At 56.1% G+C, this 26,944-nt stretch overlaps 1 protein-coding gene across 1 annotated transcript; it reads left to right on the top strand.

The window, feature by feature from the left end:
• Window positions 1–3,005: 3,005 nt before the first annotated feature.
• Window positions 3,006–25,266, top strand: LOC128948228 (antigen peptide transporter 2-like). The gene is made up of 11 exons (XM_054292841.1): window positions 3,006–3,507; window positions 5,100–5,208; window positions 5,286–5,416; window positions 7,558–7,763; window positions 9,559–9,756; window positions 12,612–12,740; window positions 12,821–13,009; window positions 17,031–17,204; window positions 20,128–20,287; window positions 22,500–22,636; window positions 25,018–25,266. The coding sequence occupies exons 1-11, from the start codon at window positions 3,006–3,008 to the stop codon at window positions 25,264–25,266; spliced, it is 2,184 nt and encodes a 727-aa protein (XP_054148816.1).
• The last annotated feature ends 1,678 nt before the right edge of the window (window positions 25,267–26,944 follow it).

Here is a 26,944-nt window from a genome sequence, read left to right as displayed (position 1 = left end):
CTCCAAACCACCCCAATCAGATCCCAAAACCTCTCAAAGGTTTCCAGTTATGTCCAAACCCACAAATCAGATCCCAAATCCCCTCAAATCGGATCCTGACCGCTCCCAAAATTGTGTGAACGGCCCCAAAATCGGATCCTGATTCCCCAAACCGGGTGCTCAAAACCTCTAAATTGGGTCCTGACCCTCAAATTGGGTCCTGACCTCGCTCCAATCAGATTCTGCCAACCCCAAATTGGGTCCTGACCCCTCAAATTTGCCTTGGAACCCCCCCAAATTGGGTCCTGGAACCCCCAGTTATGGCCAAACCCTTTAAATTGGATCCCAAAGCCCCTCAAAGTGGTCCTGCCATGTCCAAACCGCCCAAATCAGACCCCAAATCCCCTCAAATTGATCCTGACCACTCCCAAAATTGTGTGTCGAGCCCCAAAATCGGATCCTGATTCCCCAAATTACCTCTGAATTGGGTCCTGACCCACAAATTGGGTCCTGACCTCCCCCAAATCAGATCCGAATTCCCCCAAATTGGGTCCTGAAACCTCAAATTGGCCTTGGAACCCCCCCAAATTGGGTCCTGGAACCCCCAGTTATGGCCAAACCCCCCAAATCAGATCCCAAAGCCCCTCAAGCGGGTCCTGCCATCTCCAAACCCCCCAAATCGGATCCCAAAGCCCCTCAAGCGGGTCCTGCCATCTCCAAACCCCCCAAATCGGATCCCAAAGCCCCTCAAAGGGGTCCCGCCATCTCCAAACCCCCCAAATCGGATCCCAAAGCCCCCCAAGGGGGTCCTGCCGCCCCTGGTCGGGGTCCCCCCGTACCGATAGCCGAAGCCGACATCAGCCCCCCCACCAGCGTCCATCGCCCGCGCTCGGGGCCCAGCAGGGCCAGGAGGCGGCGAATGGGGGGCGACAGCATCGGGGACACGGGGGGTTCTGCTGTGCCCCGTGGGTCTCGGTCTGTCCTGCTGGCTCCCGGTCGCTCCCGGTTCTCGCCGCCGGTGGTTCCGGGTGGTTCCGGGCAGCCCCGGGGTCTGTGCGGGTGCCGGTGCCGCTCGCAGCGTGTCCCGGTCCGGCCCGTGTCGCTCCCGGCCGCTCCCGGTGCGGTCCCGGTGCCGCCCCGGTCCCTTCCCGGCAGCCGCCGCCGCTTCCCGGAACGCGCGCGCGGGAACCCCCGGGAATCCCGGCCTGGCACGCCCACTCCTGAAATAACGGCTGTGATTGGTCAGAAGGGCGGCGGCATCATCGGTTGCCAGGCAGAGCGGGACGGAGCGGGTTGAGAGGAGAAGGAGGCGATGCCAGGAGGGGGCGGGGTCTGGGCGGTAAATGGGCGGGGTCTGGGCGGGAACTGGGCGGGAAATTGGCGGGAGAGGGCGGGGTCTGGGCGGGGTCTGGGCGGGAGGAGGCGGGGCCTCGAAAGCGAAACCTTAACGGCGCTTTTGGGAGCGGAACTGGGAGCACTGGTGTGGACTGGTGAGTGCACCAAGCTGGACTGGTGAGGGCCCCAGGCTGAACTGGGAGCACTGGTGTGGACTGGGGAGCGCCCCAGGCTGAACTGGGAGCACTGGTGTGGACTGGTGAGCGCCCCAGGCTGAACTGGGAGCACTGGTGTGGACTGGGGAGCGCCCCAGGCTGAACTGGGAGCACTGGTGTGGATTGGGGAGCGCCCCAGGCTGAACTGGGAGCACTGGTGTGGATTGGGGAGCGCCCCAGGCTGAACTGGGAGCACTGGTGTGGATTGGGGAGCGCCCCAGGCTGAACTGGGAGCACTGGTGTGGACTGGGGAGCCGAGAGGGCTGGACTGGGAGCACTGGGAAGTGCCAAGAGCTGGACTGGGGAGTGCCTTCTCTGGACTGGTGAGCTCAGGGAGCTGGACTGGCAGCACCATAGCCTAGACTGGGAGCACTGGTGCGGACTGGTGAGCTCAGGGGGCTGGACTGGTAGCACCATAGCCTAGACTGGGAGCACTGGTGCGGACTGGTGAGCTCAGGGGGCTGGACTGGGAGCACTGGTGTGGACTGGGGAGTGCCCCAGGCTGGACTGGAAACATTGATGTTGACTGGGGAGCTGAGAGGCCTGGACTGGGAGCACTGGTGTGGTCTGGGGAGTGCCCCAAGCTGGACTGGGAAGTGCCCAGAGCTGGACTGGTGAGTGCCCCAGGCTGAACTGGGAGCACTGGTGTGCACTGGTGAGCTCAGGGAGCTGGACTGGGAGCACCATAGTCTAGACTGGGAGCCCTGATGTGGACTGGTGAGTGCCTCAAGCTAAACTGGGAGCACTGGTGTGGACTGGTGAGCTCAGGGGGCTGAACTGGGAGCACCATTGTCTAGACTGGGAGCACTGGTGTGGACTGGTGAGTGCCTCAAGCTGGACTGGGAGCACTGGTGTGGACTGGTGAGTGCCTTGTCTGAACTGGTGAGTGCCCTGTCTGGACTGGGAAGTGCCCCAGGCTGGACTGGGAGCACTGGTGTGGACTGGTGAGCACCCCAGGCTGAACTGGGAGCACCATAGTCTGGACTGGGAGCACCATAATCTAGACTGGGAGCACTGGTGTGGAGTGGTGAGCACCCCAGGCTGAACTGGGAGCACTGGTGTGGACTGGTGAGCACCCCAGGCTGAACTGGGAGCACTGGTGTGGACTGGTGAGTGCCTCAAGCTGAACTGGGAGCACTGGTGTGGACTGGGAAGTGCCTTGTCTGGACTGGTGAGCTCAGGGGGCTGAACTGGGAGCACTGGTGTGGACTGGGGAGCTGAGAGGGCTGAACTGGGAGCCCTGGTGTGGACTGGAGAGTGCCTTGTCTGGACTGGTGAGCTCAGGGGGCTGAACTGGTAGCACCGTACTCTAGACTGGGAGCACTGGTGTGCACAGGGGAGCATCCCAGGCTGAACTGGGAGCACTGGTGTGCACAGGGGCGCGCCCCAGCCCTAACTGGTTTTAACTGGTGTCTCCACAGGTTGTTGCTCACTCCCGGGAGCCCCACAGGGAGCGCTGTCCGTCCCGGTCCCGCCATGGCGCTGCCACCCGCCGCTCTGCTGCCCGCCGTGCTGCTGGCGGCCGACGCCCTGGCGCTGGCGTTCCTGGCGCCGCTGGTGCCGCTGCTGGCCCCGCTGGGCGTGCCGGGCGCGTGGCTCGAGGCCGCCCTGCGCTTGCCCGTCCTGGCCGCGGCCGCCCGGCTGCCGTTCCCTCGCCGTCCCTCCGGAGCCGCCGCGGCCGCCGTCACGGCCGCCGCCACCCCCGCGGTGTTCGGAACCTTCCGGAGCCTCCTGGGGCCGCCCGGCGCCGGCCCGGGGCTGTTGGCGGCCGCGGCGCCCGCCTGGCTCGGGGTCACCCACGCCGCCGCCGCCCTGGCCGTGCTGGCCTGGGCCGCGCCCCCGACCCCCGGCGGCGTCGCCGAGACCCCCGGAGGCGTCCCCAAGGCTCCCGGCAGCGTCCGGCGCGCTCTGGCGCTGACCTGGGAGCAGCGGAACGTCCTTGGAGCCGCCGTGCTCTGCCTCGTGCTGGCCGTCGCTGGTGGGTGACCGTCCTGGTTCGGGGCAAATTTGGGAGAAAACCTCCAAAAGGGGGCAAAGCAAACCCACACAGTCCCTCCCCACAAATGGCTGCTCAGTCAGTAGGGCGTGACACAATCGCAGGGTCAGGGGTTCAAGCCCCACGTTGGGCACCAAAATTTGTCCTGGTTTAGGGGAAATTTGGGAGAAAATCTCCAAAGGGGCCCCTCCAGAAAGCAAACCCACACGGCCTCTGCCCCCAACCTCTTCAGGAAGGATTCCTTGGAGAGAAGTGGAAAAAACCTGTTTATTGAACAGGCACAGCACCCCCAGCACACAAAATGAACAATACCGGGTGACAACACTCTGAAAAAGGTGACAAATTCAGAAAGTCTCTCTCGGGGGTGGTCACTCTGTTCTCAGTCCCTCCGGTGCTGGGGCAGCTGCTGCAGCCACAAGGTGCAAACTCTCGGTGTTCCCAGGTCCCAGTCCGGAGCAGGTTTGAGTGGTTCCAAAAAAAGGGAAAGGAAAAACATTCCAGGGAAAAATTCGGAGTGCTTAGCTAAACTAACTAATGAGCAGGAGCAAAAGGCAGAAACAGGAGCAAAGCAAAAAGCAAAAGCAGCACCATGTACTGCCCTGTCTGTGTGTCCTGCCAGGCTGATAACAAAACCAGAACAAAACTTTGCTCTTCAGAGCCAGCCTTGATAATATCCATAATAGAAGACAATATCCTGCACAAACAGAACAGATAAATGGGGATACGAGCATCACAGCGTCACCCTGGGACGTTGACATGTGGTGACAGGCGCTGACACCCCAAATTTGGGCTCGGCAGCCTCAAATTGGGAACCCCCCCCGATTTGGGATACCCCCCCAAAATTGAATGCTGGCGCCTAAAAATTGAGTGCTGAGCCCCTAAATAGGCGATGACCACCCTAAAACTGAGTGGTGACCCTCCTAAATTGCGAGTTGACCCCTTCGGTTGGGTGCTGACCCTGCCAAAATGGGGTGCTGACTTTCCAAATTGGGTTCTGACCCTGCAAACTTGGCTGTTGGACCCCCAAAACTGGGTGCTGGTCTTCAAAATTAGGCTCTGACGCCCAAAAATGGATGTTGGCCTCTAAGGCCTGGGATCTTAAGGTCCTGATCTCCTGTGTTTAGGTTCTGACCCATAAAATTGTGTGCTGAACCCCCCCAACATTGGTACTGACATTTTAAATTGGGTGTAAAACCCCTAAATTAGTCACAAACCCCCCAAAATTGGGGGCTGATCCTCAAACTTAGGCTCTGACGCCCAAAAATGGACGTTGGCCTCTAAGGCCTGGGATCTTAAGGTCCTGATCTCCTATGTTTAGGTTCTGACCCATAAAATTGTATGCTGAACCCCCCCAACATTGGTACTGACACTTTAAATTGGGTGTAAAACCCCTAAATTTGTCACCAAACCCCCAAAATTGGGCCCTGACCTCTCTAAGTTGTCTCCTGCCCGAATCGTGTCCCGCCTTTCCAAAATGAGATCCCCGCTCCCCTTACCGGGTCCTGCCCCCCAGAAATCAGGGTCCCCCTGTGTCAGTGGTCACCCCGTGGTGACGCAGCCTCGGTGACACCCAGGGGAGATGGCGGGGCCCTACGCCACCGGGAAGGTGCTGGATGCCATCGGGAGCGGGGACGGAGTCACCGCCGGAGCTGTCGGGATGGTGGCGGCTGCTGGAGCCACAAGGTGGGTGACAGCGTTCCCCGGGCCTGTCCCCGCGTCCCCAACGTCCCCGACGTCACCGTGTCCCTGCGTCCCCACAGCGTGCTGTTTTCTGGCTGCCGGGGCTCTCTCTTCATGCTGTTGATGGCGCGTCTCCGTCAGAGCCTGAGCCTGCGGCTCTTTTCCCACCTGGTGCACCAAGACCTGGACTTCTTCCAGGGAACGCCGGCAGGTAACGGGGCCCGGCCCAGCCCCATCCCACCCGACCCATCCCACCTGTCCCATCCCATCCCAGCTATTCTGTCACCCCAGTTCCATCCCCACCATCCCAGCCCCCAGTCCCCATCCCATCCTATCCCATCTGTCTGTTATCCCATCCCATCACTCCATCCCCATCATTCCCATTCCCACCATCCCATCCCATCCCATCCCATCCCATCCCATCCCATCCCATCCCATTGATCATATCCCATCCCATCGCATTGATCCCATCCCATTGATCCCATTCCATTGATCCCATCCCATTCCCACCATCCCATCCCATCCCATCCCATCCCATCCCATCCCATCCCATTGATCCCATCCCATTCATCCCATCCCATTCATCCCATCCCATCCCTTCCCATCCCATCCCATCCCATCTGTCTGTTATCCCATCCCACCACTCCATCCCCATCATTCCCATTCCCACCATCCCATCCCATCCCATCCCATCCCATCCCATCCCATTCCATCCTATGCCACCTTCCTGGCTTCATTTTACTCCAGTGTTCCATCCTGTCCCCATCCCGCTTTCCCATTCTAGCCACTGTCCTGTCCCCATTATTCTCACTCCCGTGCCTCCACCCTGTTGCACATCCCCAGCTTCCTCCCACCATCCCATCACTCCATCCCACCATCTCCATTCCCATCCCATCCCATCCCATTCCCATCACCCCATCCCACCATCTCCATTCCCATGTCCCCTGTCCCACCCCATTCCACCCTGACCATCTCCATACCCATCCCATCACCCCATCCCACCATCTCCATTCCCACCATCCCATCTCCCCTGTCCCATCCCATCCCACCCTGACCATCTCCACACCCATTCCCACCATCCCATGTCCCCGGTCCCACCCCATTCCACCCTGTCCATCTCCACACCCATTCCCACCATCCCAACTCCCCTGTACCACCCCATTCCACCCTGTCCATCTCCATTCCCACCATCCCAACTCCCCTGTACCACCCCATTCCACCCTGTCCATCTCCATTCCCACCATCCCAACTCCCCTGTACCACCCCATTCCACCCTGTCCATCTCCACACCCATTCCCATCACCCCATCCCACCATCTCCATTCCCACCATCCCACCATCCCCTGTCCCACCCCATTCCACCCTGATCATCTCCACACCCATTCGCACCATCCCATCTCCCCTGTCCCACCCCATTCCACCCTGCCCATCTCCACACCCATTCCCATCACCCCATCCCACCATCTCCATTCCCACCATCCCATCTCCCCTGTCCCATCCCATTCCACCCTGTCCATCTCCACACCCATTCCCACCATCCCATCCCACCATCTCCATTCCCACCATCTCCATTCCCACCATCCCATCTCCCTGTCCCACCCCATTCCGCCCTGTCCATCTCCACACCCGTTCCCATCATCCCATCCCACCATCTCCATTCCCACCATCCCATCTCCCCTGTCCCACCCCATTCCACCCTGCCCATCTCCACAGCCATTCCCATCACCCCATCCCACCATCTCCATTCCCACCATCCCAACTCCCCTGTCCCACCCCATTCCACCCTGACCATCTCAATTTCCACCATCCCATCACTCCATCCCACCATCTCCATTCCCACCATCCCATGTCCCCTGTCCCATTTCACCCTGTCCATCTCCACACCCATTCCCACCATCCCATCCCACCATGTCCATTCCCACCATCCCATCTCCCCTGTCCCACCCCATTCCACCCTGACCATCTCCACACCCATTCCCATCATCCCATCCCACCATCTCCATTCCCACCATCCCATCCCAGCATCTCCATTTCCACCATCCCAACTCCCCTGTCCCACCCCATTCCACCCTGACCATCTCCACACCCATTCCCATCACCCCATCCCACCATCTCCATTTCCACCATCCCAACTCCCCTGTCCCACCCCATTCCACCCTGACCATCTCCACACCCATTCCCATCATGCCATCCCACCATCTCAATCCCATTCCACCCTGTCCATCTCCACACCCATTCCCACCATCCCATCCCACTGCTCCCCATCCCATCATTCCCGTCCCGAATGGGATCATCCCGGATGGGATCACGGTCTCACCCACCACCATCCCAACCCTCTTTTCCCACCCTGCAGCCGAGCTCCTGGCCCAGTTTTCCATGGAAGTGCCGCGGGTGTGCCGGGCGGTGCCGAGCGGGGCCAACCAGCTGCTGCGGAGCCTGGTGATGGCCCTGGTGGTGGGGGGGTTCATGGTGGGGCTGGCACCGGGGCTGGCACTGCTGGCACTGCTGGAGGTGCCCCTGGGAATCGCCACGCGCCGCGTCCAGAGCACCCGCAAACAGGTCAGGATGGGGAGGGGGACAAAGGTGGGATAAGGGGGTGGGAATGGTGGGGATGGGATGGGGGCTAGGGGGATGGCATGGGGGGGATGGGATGGGATGGGATGGGATCGGATGGGATGGGATGGGATGGGATGGTGGGGATGGGATGGGATGGGATGGGATGGGATAGGATCAGTGGGATCAATGGGATGGGATGGGATGGAATCGATGGGATCAATGGGATCAATAAGATCAATGGGATGGGATGGGATGGGATCAATGGGATCAATGGGATCAGTGGGATCAATGGGATCAATGGGATCGATGGGATCAGGGATGGGATCAATGGGATCAATGGGATCAATGGGATGGGATGGAATCGATGGGATCAATAGTATGGTATCAATGGGATCAATGGGATGGGATGAATGGGATGGGATGGGACGGGACGGGATGGGATGGGATCAGTGGGATCAATGGGATGGGATGGGATCAATGGGATTGATGGGATGGGATGGGATGGGATCGGTGGGATCAATGGGATGGGACGGGATGGGATCAATGGGATGGGATTCATGGGATGGGATGGGATAGAGAATGGAAAGGAGGACGATGGAGATGGAAATGGTGGGATGAAAGGGGATAAAGATCAGGGGAACGGGATGGTGGGGATGGGATGGGATGGGATGGGATCAGTGGGATCAATGGGATGGGATGGGATGGAGTGGGATAGTGGGAATGGGAATGATAGGGATGGAGTGGTGGGATGGGACATCAGATGGGATAGGATGGGATGGGATGGGATGCGATGGGATGGGATGGGAAGGAGAAGGGAAAGGAGGATGATGGAGGTGGAAATGGTGGGATGAAGGGGATGAAGTCCAGGGGAATGGGATGGGATGGGATGGGAAGGAGAAGGGAAAAGAGGATGATAGAGGTGGAATAGTGGGATGAAAGGGGATAAAGACCAGGGAAGCAGGATGGTGGGGATGGGATGGAGAATGGAAAAGAGGACGATGGAGGTGGAAATGGTGGGATGAAAGGGGATAAAGATCAGGGGAGCGGGATGGTGGGAATGGGATGGGGTGGAGAGTGGAAGGGAGGACGATGGAGGTGGAAATGGTGGGATGAAAGGGAATAAAGACCAGGGGAATGGGATGGTGGGAGTGCTGACATGGGGATGGAACAAAATGGTGGAGATGGGAATGGTGTGGATGGGAAGAGAAGGCTGAGATAAGGTGAGATGGTGGGGACAGGATGAGACCGTGGGGATGGGGATGGTGGGATTAGGACTGGGAGAATGGATGGGAGTGGTGAGGGTGGGGGTGAGAGAGAAGGGTGTGGGATGGCGGGAGTGCAATAGTGGGGATGCAGCGGGTGTGGTGGGACGGGATGGGGATGGTGGGATTAGGAGAATGGATGGGAATGGTGGGGGTGAGAGAGAAGGGCGTGGGATGGCGGGAGTGCAATAGTGGGGATGCCGTGGGTGTGGTGGGACGGGATGGGGATGGTGGGATTAGGAGAATGGATGGGAATGGTGACATGGGGATGGAACAAAATGGTGGAGATGGGAATGGTGTGGATGGGAAGAGAAGGCTGAGATAAGGTGGGATGGTGGGGACGGGATGAGACCGTGGGGATGGGGATGGTGGGATTAGGACTGGGAGAATGGATGGGAATGGTGGGGGTGAGAGAGAAGGGCGTGGGATGGTGGGAGTGCAACAGTGGGGATGCCGTGGGTGTGGTGGGACGGGATGGGGATGGTGGGCCAGGAAGGTGGCCTGGGAAAGCTGGAGATGCCCCGTTGCTGCCACAGGCCCTTCAGCGATCCATGCTGGAAGCTTCCGCCCGCACGGCCGCTGGGGTGCAGGAATCCGTTGCCGCCATCGAGACCATCCGAACCTTTTCGGCGGAGGAGGAGGAGGAGGAGCAGCACAGGTGTAACCTGGCCAAGGAGCTGAGGCTGAAGGAGCAGATAGAGCTGGAGCTGGCAATCTTCGTCCTCGTCTACAGGGTCAGGGGGGACTGGGAATGGGAGCAGCCGGGAATGGGGATGCCGGGATCAGGGATGGGGACGCTGGGAATGGGGGTACTGGGAATGGGGACACTGGGAATGGGGACGCTGGGACCAGGAATGGGAAACCGGCTGAGATGGGGACACTCAGAGCAGAATGGGGACATTGGGAATGGGGTTACTGGGAACGGGGGTACTGGGAATGGGGACACTGGGAATGGGGACACTGGGAATGGGGGTACTGGGAATGGGGGTACTGGGACCAGGAATGGGAAACCAGCTGAGATGGGGACACTGAGAGTACAATGGGGACACCAGGAATGGAGACACCAGAACAGGGACACTGGGAATGGGGACACTGGGCATGGGGACACTGGGACTAGGAATGGGAAACCGGCTGAGATGGGGGCACTCAGAGTACAATGGGGACACCAGGAATGGGGACAACAGAACAGGGACACTGGGAATGGGGGTACTGGGAATGGGGGTACTGGGAATGGGGGTACTGGGACCAGGAATGGGAAACCGGCTGAGATGGGGGCACTCAGAGTACAATGGGGACACCAGGAATGGGGACACCAGAACAGGGACACTGGGAATGGGGGTACTGGGAATGAGGACCCTGGGAATGGGGGTACTGGGAATGGGGGTACTGGGCATGGGGACACTGGGACCAGGAATGGGCAACCAGCAGCTGAGATGGGGGTGCTCAGAGCAGAATGGGGACACCAGGAATGGGGACATCAGAACAGGGACACTGGGAATGGGTACACGGGGCATGGGGACACTGGGACCAGAAATGGGAAATCAGCGGCTGAGATGGGGATGCTCAAAACAGAATGGGGACACCAGGAATGGGGACATCAGAACAGGGACACTGGGAATGGGGACACTGGGACCAGGAATGGGAAACCAGCGGCTGAGATGGGGACACTCAGAGCACAATGGGGACACCAGGAATGGGGACGACAGAACACGGACACTGGGAATGGGGGTACTGGGAATGGAGGTACTGGGACCAGGAATGGGAAACCGGCTGAGATGGGGACACTCAGAGCAGAATGGGGACACCAGGAATGGGGACAACAGAACAGGGACACTGGGAATGGGGGTACTGGGAATGGAGGTACTGGGACCAGGAATGGGAAACCGGCTGAGATGGGGACACTCAGAGCAGAATGGGGACACCAGGAATGGGGACACCAGAACAGGGACACTGGGGTCAGGAGCAGCCATGGCAGGAATGGGAATGGTGACATTGGAAACAGGATGGAGACACTGGGATAAAGGTTGGGAACATCAGTGTTGTGGTGTTTGCGGGTCCCCAGGACGAGGGAAGAGACGAAAATCTTGACTCCATGTTTCAGAAGGCTTGATTTATTATTTTATGATATATTTTATTAAAAGAAAATGATATACTAAAACTATACTAAAGAAAAAGAAAGGAGTCATTAGAAAGCTAGAAAGGAATGAAAGGCTGATTTATTATTTTATCATATATATATTAAAAGCAAATTATATACTAAAACTATACTAAAGAAAAAGAAAGGAGACATTAGAAAGCTAGAAAGGACTGAATAATAAAATCTTGTGACTGACCAGAGAGTCCGACACAGCTGGAGCTGATTGGTCTTCAATTAAAAACAACCACATGAGACCAATCAAAGATGCAGCTGCTGCATTCCGCAGCAGCAGATCATTATTGTTTACATTTCGTTTCTGAGGCCTCTCAGCTTCTCAGGAGAAAAATCCTGGTGGAAAGATCTTTCAGAAAATATGTCTGTGACGCATTGGGGTCGGGAATGGGGACATCAAGAGTGAGAGGGGGACGCCAGAACTGGAATGAGGACACCAGGAACAGGGATAAAGACACAGAGATAAAGGAGTGGGATGGGGGCAGGTGGAATGGGGACACCAAGAGTGGGCTGGGGACACCAGGAGTGGGTTGGAGTGGTGTAGGATGGAATGGGGACACCAGGAGTGGGCTGGGGACAGATGGAATGGGGACACCAGGAGTGGGATGGGGGCACCAGGAGTGTGTTGGAATGGGGTAGGATGGAATGGGGGCACCAGGAGTGGGTTGGGGGCAGATGGAATGAGGACACCAGAAATGGGTTGGAATGGGAGCAGAGGGAATGGGAGCACCAGGAATGGGTTGGAATGGGGTAGGATGGAATAGGGACACCAGGAATGGGTTGGAATGGGGGGAGATGGAATGGGGACACCGGGAGTGGGTTGGGGACAGATGGAATGGGGACACCAGGAGTGGGTTGGAATGGGGGCAGATGGAATGGGGACACCAGGAGTGGGATGGGGGCAGATGGAATGGGGACGCCAGGAATGGGTTGGAATGGGAGCAGATGGAATGGGGACACCAGGAGTGGATTGGGCACAGATGGAATGGGGACACCAGGAGTGGATTGGGGACACCGGGAGTGGGTTGGAATGGGGTAGGATGGAATGGGGACACCAGGAATGGGTTGGTGGCAGATGGAATGGACCAGGAGTGGGTTGGAATGGGGGCAGGTGAAATCGGGACACCAGGAATGGGTTGGAATGGGGTAGGATGGAATGGGGACACCAGGAGTGGGTTGGGGACAGATGGAATGGGGACACCAGAAATGGGTTGGAATGGGGTAGGATGGAATGGGGACACCAGAAATGGGTTGGAATGGGGGCAGATGGAATGGGGACACCAGAAATGGGTTGGAATGGGGGCAGATGGAATGGGGACACCAGGAGTGGGCTGGGGGCACCAGGAGTGGGTTGGGGACAGATGGAATGGGGACACCAGGAGTGGGCTGGGGACACCAGGAGTGGTTTGGGGGGCAGCAGTGTCCCTGTCCCACCCACAGGTGATCGAGCTGGCCATCCGGGTCATGGTGCTCTTCAGGAGCCACCAGCAGCTCCGTGACGGATCCATCACTCCCGGCGTCCTCGTCACCTTCCTGCTGTACCAGGAGAGAGTTGGCGACCACATCCAGGTGATCCCATGGAACGCTCGTGTCCGTCCGTCCGTCCGTCCTTCTGTCCGCCCCGGTGCCACCCCCTCCCTTCTCCCCAGGTGCTGCTCTACGGCTTCAACGAATTCCTGACCAACGCAGCTGCCGGACAGAGGATCTGGGAGTTCCTGGATCGGAAACCCGCGGGGAACGTCGGGGGCACGCGGGAGCCCCCCGAGCTTCAGGGCCACGTCACTTTCCAGAAGGTCTCCTTCGCATATCCCGGGAATCCGGAGCGCCCCGTGCTGAAGGTGGGTCTGGGGGCAGGTGGGGTGGAGTGATGGGATGGGATAACAGACAGATGGGATAGGATGGGATGGGATCAATGGAATGGGATCAATGGGATGGGATAGGATCAATGGAATGGGATCAATGGGATGGAATCAATGGGATGGGATCGGATCAATGGGATGGGATGGGATATGATCAATGGGATGGGGCTTCCCAGGGGTGGGAATTCTGGCATCACCTGCTGTCACGATCCGTCCTTACGAACGGGTTCCGTGATGGTTCGTGGGTTGATCTCAGGGTGCAAAAAACACCGACACGGCACAGGGGGTTTGCGGTGATAATCAGAACTCAAATTAATTCAATAATTATTTATTGAAAAACCACAACAAAGTACGTTAGAGAGGAATTGGGGAAAAGGGAAAAAGAGGGAGGAAGAGGAAGGAAGGTACAGAGCTACCAAACGTAGAACGGTGAAGTCCTTTGATGTCCACCCAATGGAGTTCACAGGGTGCAAAAAACACTGACATGGCACAGGGGGTTTGCAGTGATAATCAGAACTCAAATTAATTCAATAATTATTTATTGAATAACCACAACAAAGTGCGTTAGAGAGGAATTGGGGAAAAGGGAAAAAGAGGGAGGAAGAGGAAGGAAGGTATAGAGCTACCAAACGTAGAAACGGTGAAGTCCTTCATGTCCATCCAATGGAGTTCACCAGGTCGCGTCTGGGGAGATCTCAGGGTTGCAGTTTATCCGAACTCCTATTATACTCCTTTTTTTTTTGATGGGGGAATGGGTAAAACTTGAAACCGAATCAAAGGTAGTCTGTTGTATTTTTGGGGGAAAAAACGGCATTTAGAGAAGGGTACGCACATTCCATGTTCAGCAGTGGGTGACAGCCATTGTCTTCTCGTTCCACTGCTCGCACCTGCAACATCCATCTTGCTGTGGTCAGCTTGCCTCCCCCAGGTGTGGGGTCTCAGTCCCAGCCCTTGGGGGTCTTTTCAAAAAGGGATTTCATGTCTCAGTCTTTGATGGAGAGGCCTCTCGCATCTCAGTCTGTCTGTCACGGTGGTTGCAAATGAATGAGAGGGGTTTTCTGCAGGGCACCACCACCCAAAGCTCCTCAAAGCGGTCCTGCCATGTCCAAACCCTCCAAATCCGATCCCAAAGCCTCACAAAGGGGCCCTGTTATGTCCAAACCCACAAATCAGACCCCAAATCCCCTCAAATCGGATCCTGACTGCTCCCAAAATTGTGTGTGGAGCCCCAAAATTGGATCCTGATTCCCCAAATTGGGTGCTCAAAACCTCTAAATTGGGTCCTGACCCACAGATTTGCCTTGGAAACCGCCCACTGCATCCTGTCCCACTCCATTTGTGTCCAAAAAGCCTCCAAATAAAACCCCAAAACCTCTCAAAGTGGTCCTGTTATGTCCAAAGGATCCCAAACCCCCTCACATCAGATCCTGACCACTCTCAAAATTGTGGATTGAGCTCAAAATTGGATCCCAAAGCCCCTCAAAGGGGTTCTGCCATGTCCAAACCCACAAATTGGATCCCAAAGCCCCTCAAAGGGGTCCTAAAAGCTCCAAAAGCTCCAAATCGGATCTTTGATGGTGAGGCCTCTCGCATCTCGGTCTGCCTGTCACGGCGGTTGTGAGACAAGTGAGGGGTTTTGTGTGAGGTCTTCTGTGAGGGGACCACCCAAAACTCAGCAGAAGTCCAACCCTGGCTGAGAGGTGGGACAGCTTCCAAGGCCGTTGTTGCAAAAAGGACAAGGTGTCCCCTTCTTCCTTTCGTTGGGTTTGTGCGGCATACAGCAAACACACCTATTGAAGTGAAGGGAGAAGCGACCATCTGATTGATGCATCGAACTCCAATTTATTGATCGATCAGCCACTTTATATAACAGTGTTAATTACCTTCATGCATATTGCAAAATCCGAGCTCACGGTAGGCTAACAGAGAAAACTCTAACCACTCCTTTTGTTTTACAATACCTGTAATTGTTTATTAAAAACAGAACCAACGTTCCCACTGTGATATGAAAGATTCCCAAAACTTCCATATCTGTTCCCAGGGAGCCATCTTTTCCCAGACAGAGTGCTTTGCTTGTTATGGGAAGACTGTCTGAGAACCTTATTGTTTATAAAGTGGTGCTTGAGAGAGCCTAATTGTTTATAGAATCAAGCCTGGGAATTGCTTTACAGCTACCTTTTACTTTTCCCTCAACTGTATGCCTTCATGGCTCTCCACACACACCTGTGGACAATAGTTCAGCAATGCTCCTCAGGTGTCGGGGCCTTGTTGGGATGTGGCTTTCTCCTTCAGAGCCAGGGATTTTACACAGTGGGGTGTGACGGTGTTCACAGGGGTTTTTTGATGCAGGGAGAGACGTAGATTTGACTCTGTGTTACAGAAGGCTTGGTTTATTATTTTATGGTATGTATTACATTTAAACTATACTAAAAGAAGAGAAGAAAAAGTTCTCATCAGAAGGCTGGGCTAAGAATAGAAATGAACGAATCCACAAAAATCTGTGGCTGAGACAGAGAGAGAGCCAACCCTGCCGTGATTAGCCGTTCATTCCAAACACCCACACGAGACCAATCACAGATCCGCCTGTTGCATCCCACAGCAGCAGATAATCAGTGTTTGCATTTTGTTCCTGAGGCCTCTCAGCTTCTCGGAAAAGAAAAGTCCTAAAAGAAAGGATTTTGAATGAAAAGATGTCTGCAACAGTGTGTTAGCGTTCAAAAACACATAATGACATAAGCGATTACATGCGGTGCTTTTTATTAAGAGCTCTGGGAATTGGGTATTACAACCCAAATCTGATTCCTACCATGCATTCAAGATGAATGGGTTTTTATACTCTGTCGTTATATAACTTTGATTTTAATTATTAGACTTATATTGTTCTATTGTATGCATAGATTTCAGCCAAACATAGCCCCCTTAAATTTCCAACATAGTTTCTCACGATTCTTCTTATGATTATGTAATAATTATATTTAATTACCAAACAACCATCACATCTAACAACTGTATCTTTTATCATACTGCTTACACGGGTGTGATAGTGGAACCCTGGAAAAAGTTAAAGATAGAATCTAAAATGTTGGGCTTTGTGCTTTCCCAGATCAACTGCGCCTGCCTAAGCAGTATGATAAATTATATAATTGTTAGACGTGATGATTGTTTAGTAATTAAATGTAATTCTTATAAAACCATAAGAAGAATAGTGAGAAACTATGTTGGAAATTCCGAGAGGGGCTAAATTTATGTATACAATAGAACAATATAAGTTTAATAATTAACATGAAAGTTATGTAACGATAGAGTATAAAACATGATCATTTCGGATGTATGGTCGGAGTCAGATTTGGGTTGAATATACCCCTGACACCCAGAGCTCTTAATAAAAAGCACCGCATATAATCCCCCGTGATTATGTGTTTTTGAACGCTAACAGCGTTCTGAGAGAGCACAAAGCCCAACATTTTCAAAGACTATTTATAAAATTTCCCAGGGCTCCACTATCAGGTGGGCTCTTCTTTTCAGCGGTGCCCCAATGATGGTGGTGAGGCAAATGCATTACAGCGACCTGAGTGGATCGCTGGGGGTGAGAGATGGACGAGAATCTTGTTTCTTGATCAGAAGGCTGGATTTATTGATATATGATACATAACACATTATAACTATACTAATAGAAATAAAAAGACAAGTTGCAGAGGCTTGCTAAGCTAGGCTAAGAATAGAAAAGAAAGAATCCATAACAAAGTTGTGTCCAGGGACTCTGTCCCCAGCTTGCTCCTGTGATTGGCCCTTAATTATAAACACGGGAACATGAACCAATCACAGGTGCATCCTATTGCATGTCACATCAGCTGATAACAATTGTTTACATTCTCCTTCTGGGGGCCCTTGCTTCCCAGAAAACGAACAAGTCCCAAAGAAAGGATTTCTGTGAAAAAATGTCTGCGACACAGATGAGGGATATTTCAGACGGACTCTCCCACCTGTCCCCACCCCACAGGATGTGAGCTTCCAGGCGCGCTCCGGGGAGGTGACGGCGCTGGCGGGGCCCAACGGCAGCGGGAAGAGCACGGCCGTGGCGCTGCTGGAGCGGCTGCGGGATCCCGGCAGCGGGGCGGTGCTGCTGGACGGGATCCCGCTGCCAGAGTACGAGCACCGGTACCTGCACCGCAAGGTGGGACAGCAGGGACACTGGGAGCGCTGGGCATGGAATGGGGAAAGCGATGGGGACACTGAAATGGAACTGGGACCGTGGGACAGCAGGGACACTGGGAACACTGGGCGTGGAATGGGGAAAATGGGGACACTGAAATGGAACTGGGACCGTGGGACAGCAGGGACACTGGGAACACTGGGCATGGAATGGGGAAAATGGGGACACTGAAATGGAACTGGGACCGTGGGACAGCAGGGACACTGGGAACGCTGGGCGTGGAATGGGGAAAATGGGTACAGGGGTCTGGGGACACTGAAATGGAACTGGGACCATGGGACAGCAGGGACACTGGGAGCACTGGGTGTGGAATGGGGAAAATGGGGACAGGGGTGTGGGGACACTGAAATGGAACTGGGACTGTGGGACAGCAGGGACACTGGGAGCGCTGGGAATGGAATGGGGAAAATGGGGACACTGAAATGAAACTGGGACCGTGGGACAGCAGAGACACTGGGAACGCTGGGAATGGAATGGGGAAAATGGGAACACTGAAATGGAACTGGGACCGTGGGACAGAACAGACACTGGGAACGCTGGGTGTGGAATGGGGAAAATGGGGACAGCGATGGGGACACTGAAATGGAGCTGGGACTGTGGGACAGCAGGGACACTGGGAACACTGGGAATGGAATGAGGAAAATGGGGACAGGGGTCTGGGGACACAGAAATGGAGCTGGGACCATGGGACAGCAGGGACACTGGGAATGGAATGGGGAAAATGGGGACAGGGGTCTGAGGACACTGAAATGGAACTGGGACCGTGGGACAGCAGGGACACTGGGAACACTGGGCGTGGAATGGGGAAAATGGGGACACTGAAATGGAACTGGGACCATGGGACAGCAGGGATACTGGGGACACTGGGAATGGAATGGGGAAAATGGGAACACTGAAATGGAACTGGGACCGTGGGACAGAACAGACACTGGGAACGCTGGGTGTGGAATGGGGAAAATTGGGACAGCGATGGGGACACTGAAATGGAGCTGGGACTGTGGGACAGCAGGGACATTGGGAACGCTGGGCATGGAATGGGGAAAATGGGGACAGGGGTCTGGGGACACTGAAATGGAACTGGGACCATGGGACAGCAGGGACACTGGGAGCGCTGGGAATGGAATGGGGAAAATGGGGACACTGAAATGAAACTGGGACCGTGGGACAGCAGAGACACTGGGAACGCTGGGAATGGAATGGGGAAAATGGGAACACTGAAATGGAACTGGGACCGTGGGACAGAACAGACACTGGGAACGCTGGGTGTGGAATGGGGAAAATGGGGACAGCGATGGGGACACTGAAATGGAGCTGGGACTGTGGGACAGCAGGGACACTGGGAACACTGGGAATGGAATGAGGAAAATGGGGACAGGGGTCTGGGGACACAGAAATGGAGCTGGGACCATGGGACAGCAGGGACACTGGGAATGGAATGGGGAAAATGGGGACAGGGGTCTGAGGACACTGAAATGGAACTGGGACCGTGGGACAGCAGGGACACTGGGAACACTGGGCGTGGAATGGGGAAAATGGGGACACTGAAATGGAACTGGGACCATGGGACAGCAGGGACACTGGGGACACTGGGAATGGAATGGGGAAAATGGGAACACTGAAATGGAACTGGGACCGTGGGACAGTACAGACACTGGGAACGCTGGGTGTGGAATGGGGAAAATTGGGACAGCGATGGGGACACTGAAATGGAGTTGGGACTGTGGGATGGCAGGGACACTGGGAATGCTGGGAATGGAATGAGGAAAATGGGGACAGGGGTCTGGGGACACAGAAATGGAGCTGGGACCATGGGACAGCAGGGACACTGGGAATGGAATGGGGAAAATGGGGACAGGGGTGTGGGGACGCTGAAATGGAGCTGGGACCGTGGGACAGCAGGGACACTGGGAACACTGGGAATGGAATGGGGAAAATGGGGACACTGAAATGGAACTGGGACCGTGGGACAGCAGAGACACTGGGAACGCTGGGTGTGGAATGGGAAAATGGGGACAGCGATGGGGACACTGAAATGGAACTGGGACTGTGGGACAGAACAGACACTGGGAACGCTGGGCGTGGAATGGGGAAAATGGGGACAGCAGTGGGGACACTGAATTGGAGCTGGGACCGTGGGACAGCAGAGACACTGGGAACACTGAGCATGGAATGGGGAAAATGGGGACAGGGGTCTGGGCACAATTGTGACGGTGTTCACAGGGGTCTCAGGATGAGGGAAGAGATGAGGATTTGACTCCATGTTTCAGAAGGCTTGATTTATTCTTTTATGGTATATATTACATTAAAACTATACTAAAAGAACAGAAGAAAGGATTTAATCAGACGGCTGGCTAAGAATAGAATAGGAAAGAATGATAACAAAGGTTTGTGGCTCAGGGTTCTCTTTCCGAGCCAGCTAGGCTGTGATTGGCCATTACTTACAAACATCCAATATGGGCCAATCAAAGATCCACCTGTGGCATTCCACAGATAATCAATGTTTGCATTTTGTTCCTGAGGCCTCTCGGCTCCTCAGGAGGAAAAATCCTGAGGAAAGGATTTTCCATAAAAGATGTCTGCGACAGACAATGAAATGGAACTGGGACCACAGGAGCATGGGAGCAGAACTGCGGACACTGGGAAGAGGATGGGGACACCGGGAATAGGATGGGGACAACAGGAAATGGGATAGGAACATTGGGAAATGGGATGGGGATGACAGGGATGGGGATGGGAAAAGTGGGAAGTCAGGGCTGGGGACACAGATGGGGACAGTGGGATCAGGGATGGAGACCATGGGGACACCAAGGTGGGAGGGGGTCACGGAACAGGGGTGGGGGCACCAGGAGCCAAGGCAGCATCACAGGGCTTGGTGCTGGGGCAGGTGGTGCTGGTGGAGCAGGATCCCGTCCTGTTTTCTGGAACGATCCGCGAGAACATCCTGCTGGGGCTGGAGCGCTGCGGAGAGTCGGAGCTGCGGGAGGCCGCCGCGGCTGCTGGAGCCATGGAGCTCATCCAGGGGCTGGAGCAGGGCTGGGACACGGGTGAGAGCCAGGGGGAGGGATGGGGCAGCCCTGGGGCACATCCCCCTGATCCCAGGATCCTCGGGCAGCCATGGGAGAGCGGGGTGGGGGGCACGTGGTGGGGTGTGGGGGGATCCCTGAGGTCAGATCCCACTGATCCCATGGGATTGCTCACACAGGTCACTGATCCCATGGGATTGCTCACCATGCAGGTCAGACCACACTGATCCCATGGGATTGCTCACACAGGTCACTGATCCCATGGGATTGCTCAGACAGGTCAGACCACACTGATCCCATGGGATTGCTCACACAGGTCACTGATCCCATGGGATTGCTCAGACAGGTCAGACCACACTGATCCCATGGGATTGCTCACACAGGTCACTGATCCCATGGGATTGCTCACCATGCAGGTCAGACCCCACTGATCCCATGGGATTGCTCACACAGGTCACTGATGCCACTGATCCCATGGGATTGCTCACACAGGTCAGATCCCACTGATCCCATGGGATTGCTCACCATGCAGGTCAGATCCCACTGATCCCATGGGATTGCTCACACAGGTCACTGATCCCACTGATCCCATGGGATTGCTCACCATGCAGGTCAGATCCCACTGATCCCATGGGATTGCTCACCTGGGTCAGACCCCACTGATCCCATGGGATTGCTCACCTGGGTCAGACCCCACTGATCCCATGGGATTGCTCACACAGGTCAGACCCCACTGATCCCATGGGATTGCTCATCCGGGTCAGATCCCACTGATCCCATGGGATTGCTCACACAGGTCACTGATCCCACTGATCCCATGGGATTGCTCACACAGGTCAGATCCCACTGATCCCATGGGATTGCTCACCATGCAGGTCAGACCCCACTGATCCCCTGGGATTGCTCATACAGGTCACTGATCCCATGGGTTTGCTCACCTGGGTCACACCCCACTGATCCCATGGGATTGCTCACACAGCTCAGACCCCACTGATCCCATGGGATTGCTCACATACCTCTGATCCCACTGATCCCATGGGATTGCTCACCATGCAGGTCAGACCCCACTGATCCCATGGGATTGCTCACACAGGTCACTGATCCCACTGATCCCATGGGATTGCTCCCACAGGTCAGATCCCACTGATCCCATGGGATTGCTCACCTGGGTCAGACCCCACCGATCCCATGGGATTGCTCACCCGGGTCAGATCCCACTGATCCCGTGGGATTGCTCACACAGGTCACTGATCCCACTGATCCCATGGGATTGCTCACCATGCAGGTCAGATCCCACTGATCCCCTGGGATTGCTCACCTGGGTCAGATCCCACTGATCCCATGGGATTGCTCACCTGGGTCAGACCCCACCGATCCCATGGGATTGCTCACCCGGGTCACTGATCCCATGGGATTGCTCACCATGCAGGTCAGATCCCACTGATCCCATGGGATTGCTCACGTGGGTCAGACCCCACTGATCCCATGGGATTTCTCACCCGGGTCAGACCCCACTGATCCCATGGGATTTCTCACCCGGGTCAGATCCCACTGATCCCATGGGATTGCTCACACAGGTCACTGATCCCACTGATCCCATGGGATTGCTCACCCTGGTCACACCCCAGTGATCCCATGGGATTGCTCACCTGGGTCAGACCCCACTGATCCCATGGGATTGCTCACCATGCTGGTCAGACCCCACTGATCCCATGGGATTGCTCACCATGCAGGTCAGACCCCACTGATCCCATGGGATTGCTCACACAGCTCAGATCCCCCTGATCCCATGGGATTGCTCACACAGGTCAGATCCCACTGATCCCATGGGATTGCTCACCTGGGTCAGACCCCACTGATCCCATGGGATTGCTCACCTGGGTCAGACCCCACCGATCCCATGGGATTGCTCACACAGGTCACTGATCCCACTGATCCCATGGGATTGCTCACCATGCAGCTCAGACCCCACTGATCCCATGGGATTGCTCACACAGCTCAGATCCCCCTGATCCCATGGGATTGCTCACACAGGTCAGACCCCACTGATCCCATGGGATTGCTCACGCAGAGGTGGAGGAAGATGGGGGATAGGGGAAAGTGGAGGAACCTCTCGGGCTGGGATCCTGCTGAACCCAGGATCCCCCCCAGAGGTGGGGGAGGATAGAGGGTGGGAGAAGAGGGGGGAACTCCAGGGCTGCGCCCCACCGATCCCCTGTGGTCGCTCCCGCAGAGGTGGGGGAGCGCGGGGGGCGGCTGGCGGCCGGGGAGCGGCGCCGCGTGGCCCTGGCCCGGGCTCTGCTCCGGCGCCCGGCCGTGCTCATCCTGGACGAGGCGCTGGACGATGGAGATGACGGAGCGGTGAGCGGGGTGGCGTGGAGGGGGCTGGTCTGGGTAGGGGTGCAGTTGGTGAAAATGGGGTGCGGTGGGACGGCTGGGATGGCTGGAATGGGACGGAGAGATGGGGTGGTGGGAATAAGGGATAATGATTGGGATGGAGTGGGAATGATGTGATGAAGACAGGGACTGGAATGGGGTGGCGTGGGTCAGCGGGGTGGAGAAATAGGACAGGATAGTAGGGTGGGAATGGTGAGCATGGGATAGAGACCAGGGGTGTAGGATTGCAGGAAAGTAGGATGAAGATAAGGAGAAATGATAGGGTGGGGTGGGGTAGGGTGGGGTGGGGTGAAAATGGAGGGGATGGGAATGCTGGGATGAGCACAGAGAGATGGAATGGAATGGGGTTGGTCTGGATGGGGTGCAGTTGGTGAAAATGGGGTGTGATGGGATGGCTGGGATGGCTGGAGTGGGATGGAGAGATGGAAATAAGGGATAATTATTATTATATGTGATGGAAGACCGGGATTGGATGGGGTGGCGTGGGTCAGCGAGGTGGAGAAATAGAACAGGATAGTAGGGTGGGAATGGTGAGCATGGGATAGAGACATGGGGTGTAGGATTGCAGGAAAGTAGGATGAAGATAAGGAGAAATGATAGGGTGGGGTGGGGTAGGGTGGGGTGGGTGGGGTGGAAATGGAGGGGATGGGAATGCTGGGATGAGCACAGAGAGATGGAATGGGGTTGGTCTGGGTAGGGGTGCAGTTGGTGCAAATGGGGTTTGATGGGACAGCTGGGATGGCTGGAGTGGGATGGAGAGATGGAAATAAGGGATAAAGATTGGGATGGAGTGGGAATGATGTGATGAAGACAGGGACTGGAATGGGGTGGCGTGGGTCAGCGAGGTGGAGAAATAGAACAGGATAGTAGGGTGGGATAGAGACCAGGGGTGTAGGATGGCAGGAAAGTAGAATGAGGGAATTAAAACAAGGAGATGTGATGGGGTGGGATGGGAATGGAGGGGATAGAAATGCTGGGATGAGGACAGAGAGATGGAATGCAATGGGAAGGGTTGGGGTGGTGGGAGGAGGATGGGGTGGGACTGAGGGGATGGGGATGGTGTGGACAGGATGGCAGAGTGGGCATGGGGATGGGATGGAGAACGGGGAGGTGGGATGGTAAGAACAGGATGATGGGATTAGAGTAGGACTGAGAGAAATGGGACAGTGGGAATGGGGATGGTGTAGACAGGATGGCAGAGTGGGCATGGGGATGGGATGGAGAACGGGGAGGTGGGATGGTGAGAACAGGATGATGGGGTTAGGGTGGGACTGAGAGTGGGGTGGGGTTGGTTGGTTGGGACTGGGTGGGATCAGGTGGGACAGGGTAGGACTGAGCTGGATGGGTTGAGATGAGCATCCTCTGAGTTGGATGGGTTGGGATGAGCTGGATGGGTTGGGATGAGCATTCTCTGAGTTGGATGGGTTGGGATGGGATTTCTCTGAGTTGGATGGGTTGGGATGAGCGTTCTCTGAGTTGGATGGAATGAGATGAGCGTTCTCTGAGCTGGATGGGTTGGGATGAGCTGGATGGGTTGGGATGGGAGTTCTCTGAGCTGGATGGGTTGGGATGAGCTGGATGGGTTGGGATGAGCGTTCTCTGAGTTGGATGGGTTGGGGTGGGTTGGGATGGGCGTTCTCTGAGCTGGATGGGTTGGGATGAGCTGGATGGGTTGGGATGAGCGTTCTCTGAGCTGGATGGGTTGGGATGGGATTTCTCTGAGCTGGATGGGTTGGGATGAGCGTTCTCTGAGCTGGATGGGTTGGGATGGGTTGGGATGAGCTGGGTGGGTTGGGATGAGTGTTCTCTGAGCTGGATGGGTTGGGATGAGCTGGGTGGGTTGGGATGAGTGTTCTCTGAGTTGGATGGGTTGGAATGGGATTTCTCTGAGCTGGATGGGTTGGGATGAGCTGGGTGGGTTGGGATGAGTGTTCTCTGAGCTGGATGGGTTGGGATGGGATTTCTCTGAGCTGGATGGGTTGGGATGAGCTGGGTGGGTTGGGATGGGTTGGGATGAGTTGGATGGGTTGGGATGGGATTTCTCTGAGCTGGATGTGTTGGCATGAGCGTTCTTTGAGCTGGATAGGTTGGGATGGGATGAGTGTTCTCTGAGCTGGATGGGTTGGGATGAGCTGGATGGGTTGGGATGAGCATTCTCTGAGCTGGATGTGTTGGCATGAGCGTTTTCTGAGCTGGATGCGTTGGGATAAGCTGGGTGGGTTGGGATGAGCTGGATGGGTTGGCATGAGCGTTCTCTGAACTGGATGGGTTGGCATGAGCGTTCTCTGAGCTGGATGGGTTGGGAGAGCGTTCTCTGAGCTGGGTGGGTTGGCATGAGCGTTCTCTGGCCCCAGGCACAGCGTTGGGTGCGCACTGGGCTGGCCCAGACCGTTCTGGTCGTGTCCCACCGGCCGCGGGTGCTGGACAGCGCCGACCGCCTGGTGCTGCTGGAGCACGGGGCCGTGATGGAGACGGGAACACCGGCGGAGCTGCGGGAACGCCGCGGTGCCTACAGCCGCCTGCTCCTCGGAGGAGGCAGCACCGGGCAGCCCGAGGGCCTGGGGACGGGGAGCGAGGAGGGGGCTGCATCTGGCAGGGAATAAAGGGGAATCAGCCCCAGTGTCCCCATTCTCGGTGTTTGTGTCCCCAGCCAGCTCCTGGTGTCCCCAGTCACGGTGTGCTGTGAATCCCTTCATCCCCACATCCTCAGGATCCCAACTCCCCGTGTCCCCCATGTCCCCTCTGTGTCCCCCATGTCCCCGCTGTGTCCTCCAGGCCCGCCCATTCCCTGGCTGTGTCTGTGTCCTGTGAATCCTTTCATCCCCACATCCTCAGGATCCCAACTCCCCGTGTCCCCCATGTCCTCCCCACTGTGTCCCCCATGTCCTCGCTGTGTCCCCCATGTCCCCGCCCATTCCCTGGCTGTGTCTGTGTCCCCTGTACCCACCATGTCCCCGTGATCCCTGGTCCCCATGTCTGCTCCTGGGCATGGGGCACAGGGCGGGAAATCAATCCCAAGGAAGGGATCTGGGCATGGGGGTCACGTCCTCATCTCACTCCTGCTGTGCCTGCTCCCAGCTCCTGCTGTCCCCAGTCCCTTCCCAGTGTCCCCGTCCCCAGTGTCCACATCCCAGTTCCCAATGTCCCCTTTTTTGTTCCTCATTCCCTGAGAGGAAGTGCTGGGCACTGGAGGAAGGGACTGGGATTTATTGCCCAAACCAGGGTGTTTTTACATGAGAAATAAAACATTTTGAACAACTGTAATTCCTGTGTTTGAAACGTGGGAAAACAGGAAGCCAGCCTGTTGGGAAGGGCTGCTGTGTGATGGGTGGGAGCAGCAGGAAGAGCTCTGCCAGCAATTTGTGGCGTTCTGCAGGGAGAGGGAAGGGGTTGGACCTGCACCATGGATCATTCAGCTGCTGGTGAGAGTAAGAGTTGGTGTCACCCTGTCTCTGTCACCATGGGTTGCATCTGGCTGAAGAGCCCACAGAGAGCAAGATCCCACCAGCTCCTACTGCATCCATTGCACCCCAATCCTGCTCCACCAACACCACCTGATCTGCTTTGGAATCCCCCCAGTCCTGTTCTGGAATCCCACTCCAATGCTGCCCCATCCATCCATCCATCCATCCATCCCTCCCTCCCTCCCTCCCTCCCTCCCTCCATCCATCCATCCCTCCCTCCCTCCCTCCCTCCCTCCATCCATCCATCCATCCATCCATCCTTCCATCCCTCCATCCATCCCTCCATCCTTCCATCCATCCATCCATCCATCCATCCATCCATCCATCCATCCATCCATCCATCCCACCTGATTCTGCTCTGGAATCCAGCCCAGATACACTTTAGAATTCGACCTGATCCCGACCTGGGATCATGCCCGAGTCTGGAACCCTGCCCGGTTCTGAAACCCTGCCCTGGTCTGGAATCCTGCCCTGGTCTGGAACCCTGCCCTGCTCTGGAACCCTGCCCTGCTCTGGAATCCTGCCCTGGTCTGGAACCCTGCCCTGCTCTGGAACCCTGTCCTGCTCTGGAATCCTGCCCTGCTCTGGAACCCTACCCAGGTCTGGAACCTATTACAGCAACCTGAGTGGGTCGCTGGGATGGTGAGAGAAAGACGAGAATCTTGTTTCTTTTGAAAGAGTCCAGCTTGCTCTGGCCATCTCCATGGGTCTGCTGCTCGTTCCGAACATCTTCCTGAAGGTTTTCCAGAAGAAGGTTCTCTTTGTGGTCAGCCTTGGCTGTGAACTCTGTCCAAATCAGGATCTTCAGTTCTTCAGC

Source organism: Melozone crissalis, unplaced genomic scaffold (assembly GCF_028551555.1).
Source record: "Melozone crissalis strain CALT ecotype California unplaced genomic scaffold, PUWL_Pcris_2 ptg000117l_1, whole genome shotgun sequence".
NCBI lineage: Eukaryota > Metazoa > Chordata > Aves > Passeriformes > Passerellidae > Melozone > Melozone crissalis.
Note: the sequence above shows the minus strand (reverse complement) of the source record. Positions and strands in the feature narration are given on the sequence as shown.

What these genes read in the sequence shown, in the direction of transcription:
- LOC128948228 (XM_054292841.1), top strand. Translation starts at nt 3,006, where the DNA reads ATGGCGCTGCCACCCGCCGCTCTGCTGCCCGCCGTGCTGCTGGCGGCC. An exon ending in GAGTTGGCGACCACATCCAG is followed by an intron (nt 12,741 to 12,820) that starts GTGATCCCATGG and finishes CCTTCTCCCCAG; the next exon opens with GTGCTGCTCTACGGCTTCAA. An exon ending in ATGACGGAGCGGTGAGCGGG is followed by an intron (nt 22,637 to 25,017) that starts GTGGCGTGGAGG and finishes CTCTGGCCCCAG; the next exon opens with GCACAGCGTTGGGTGCGCAC.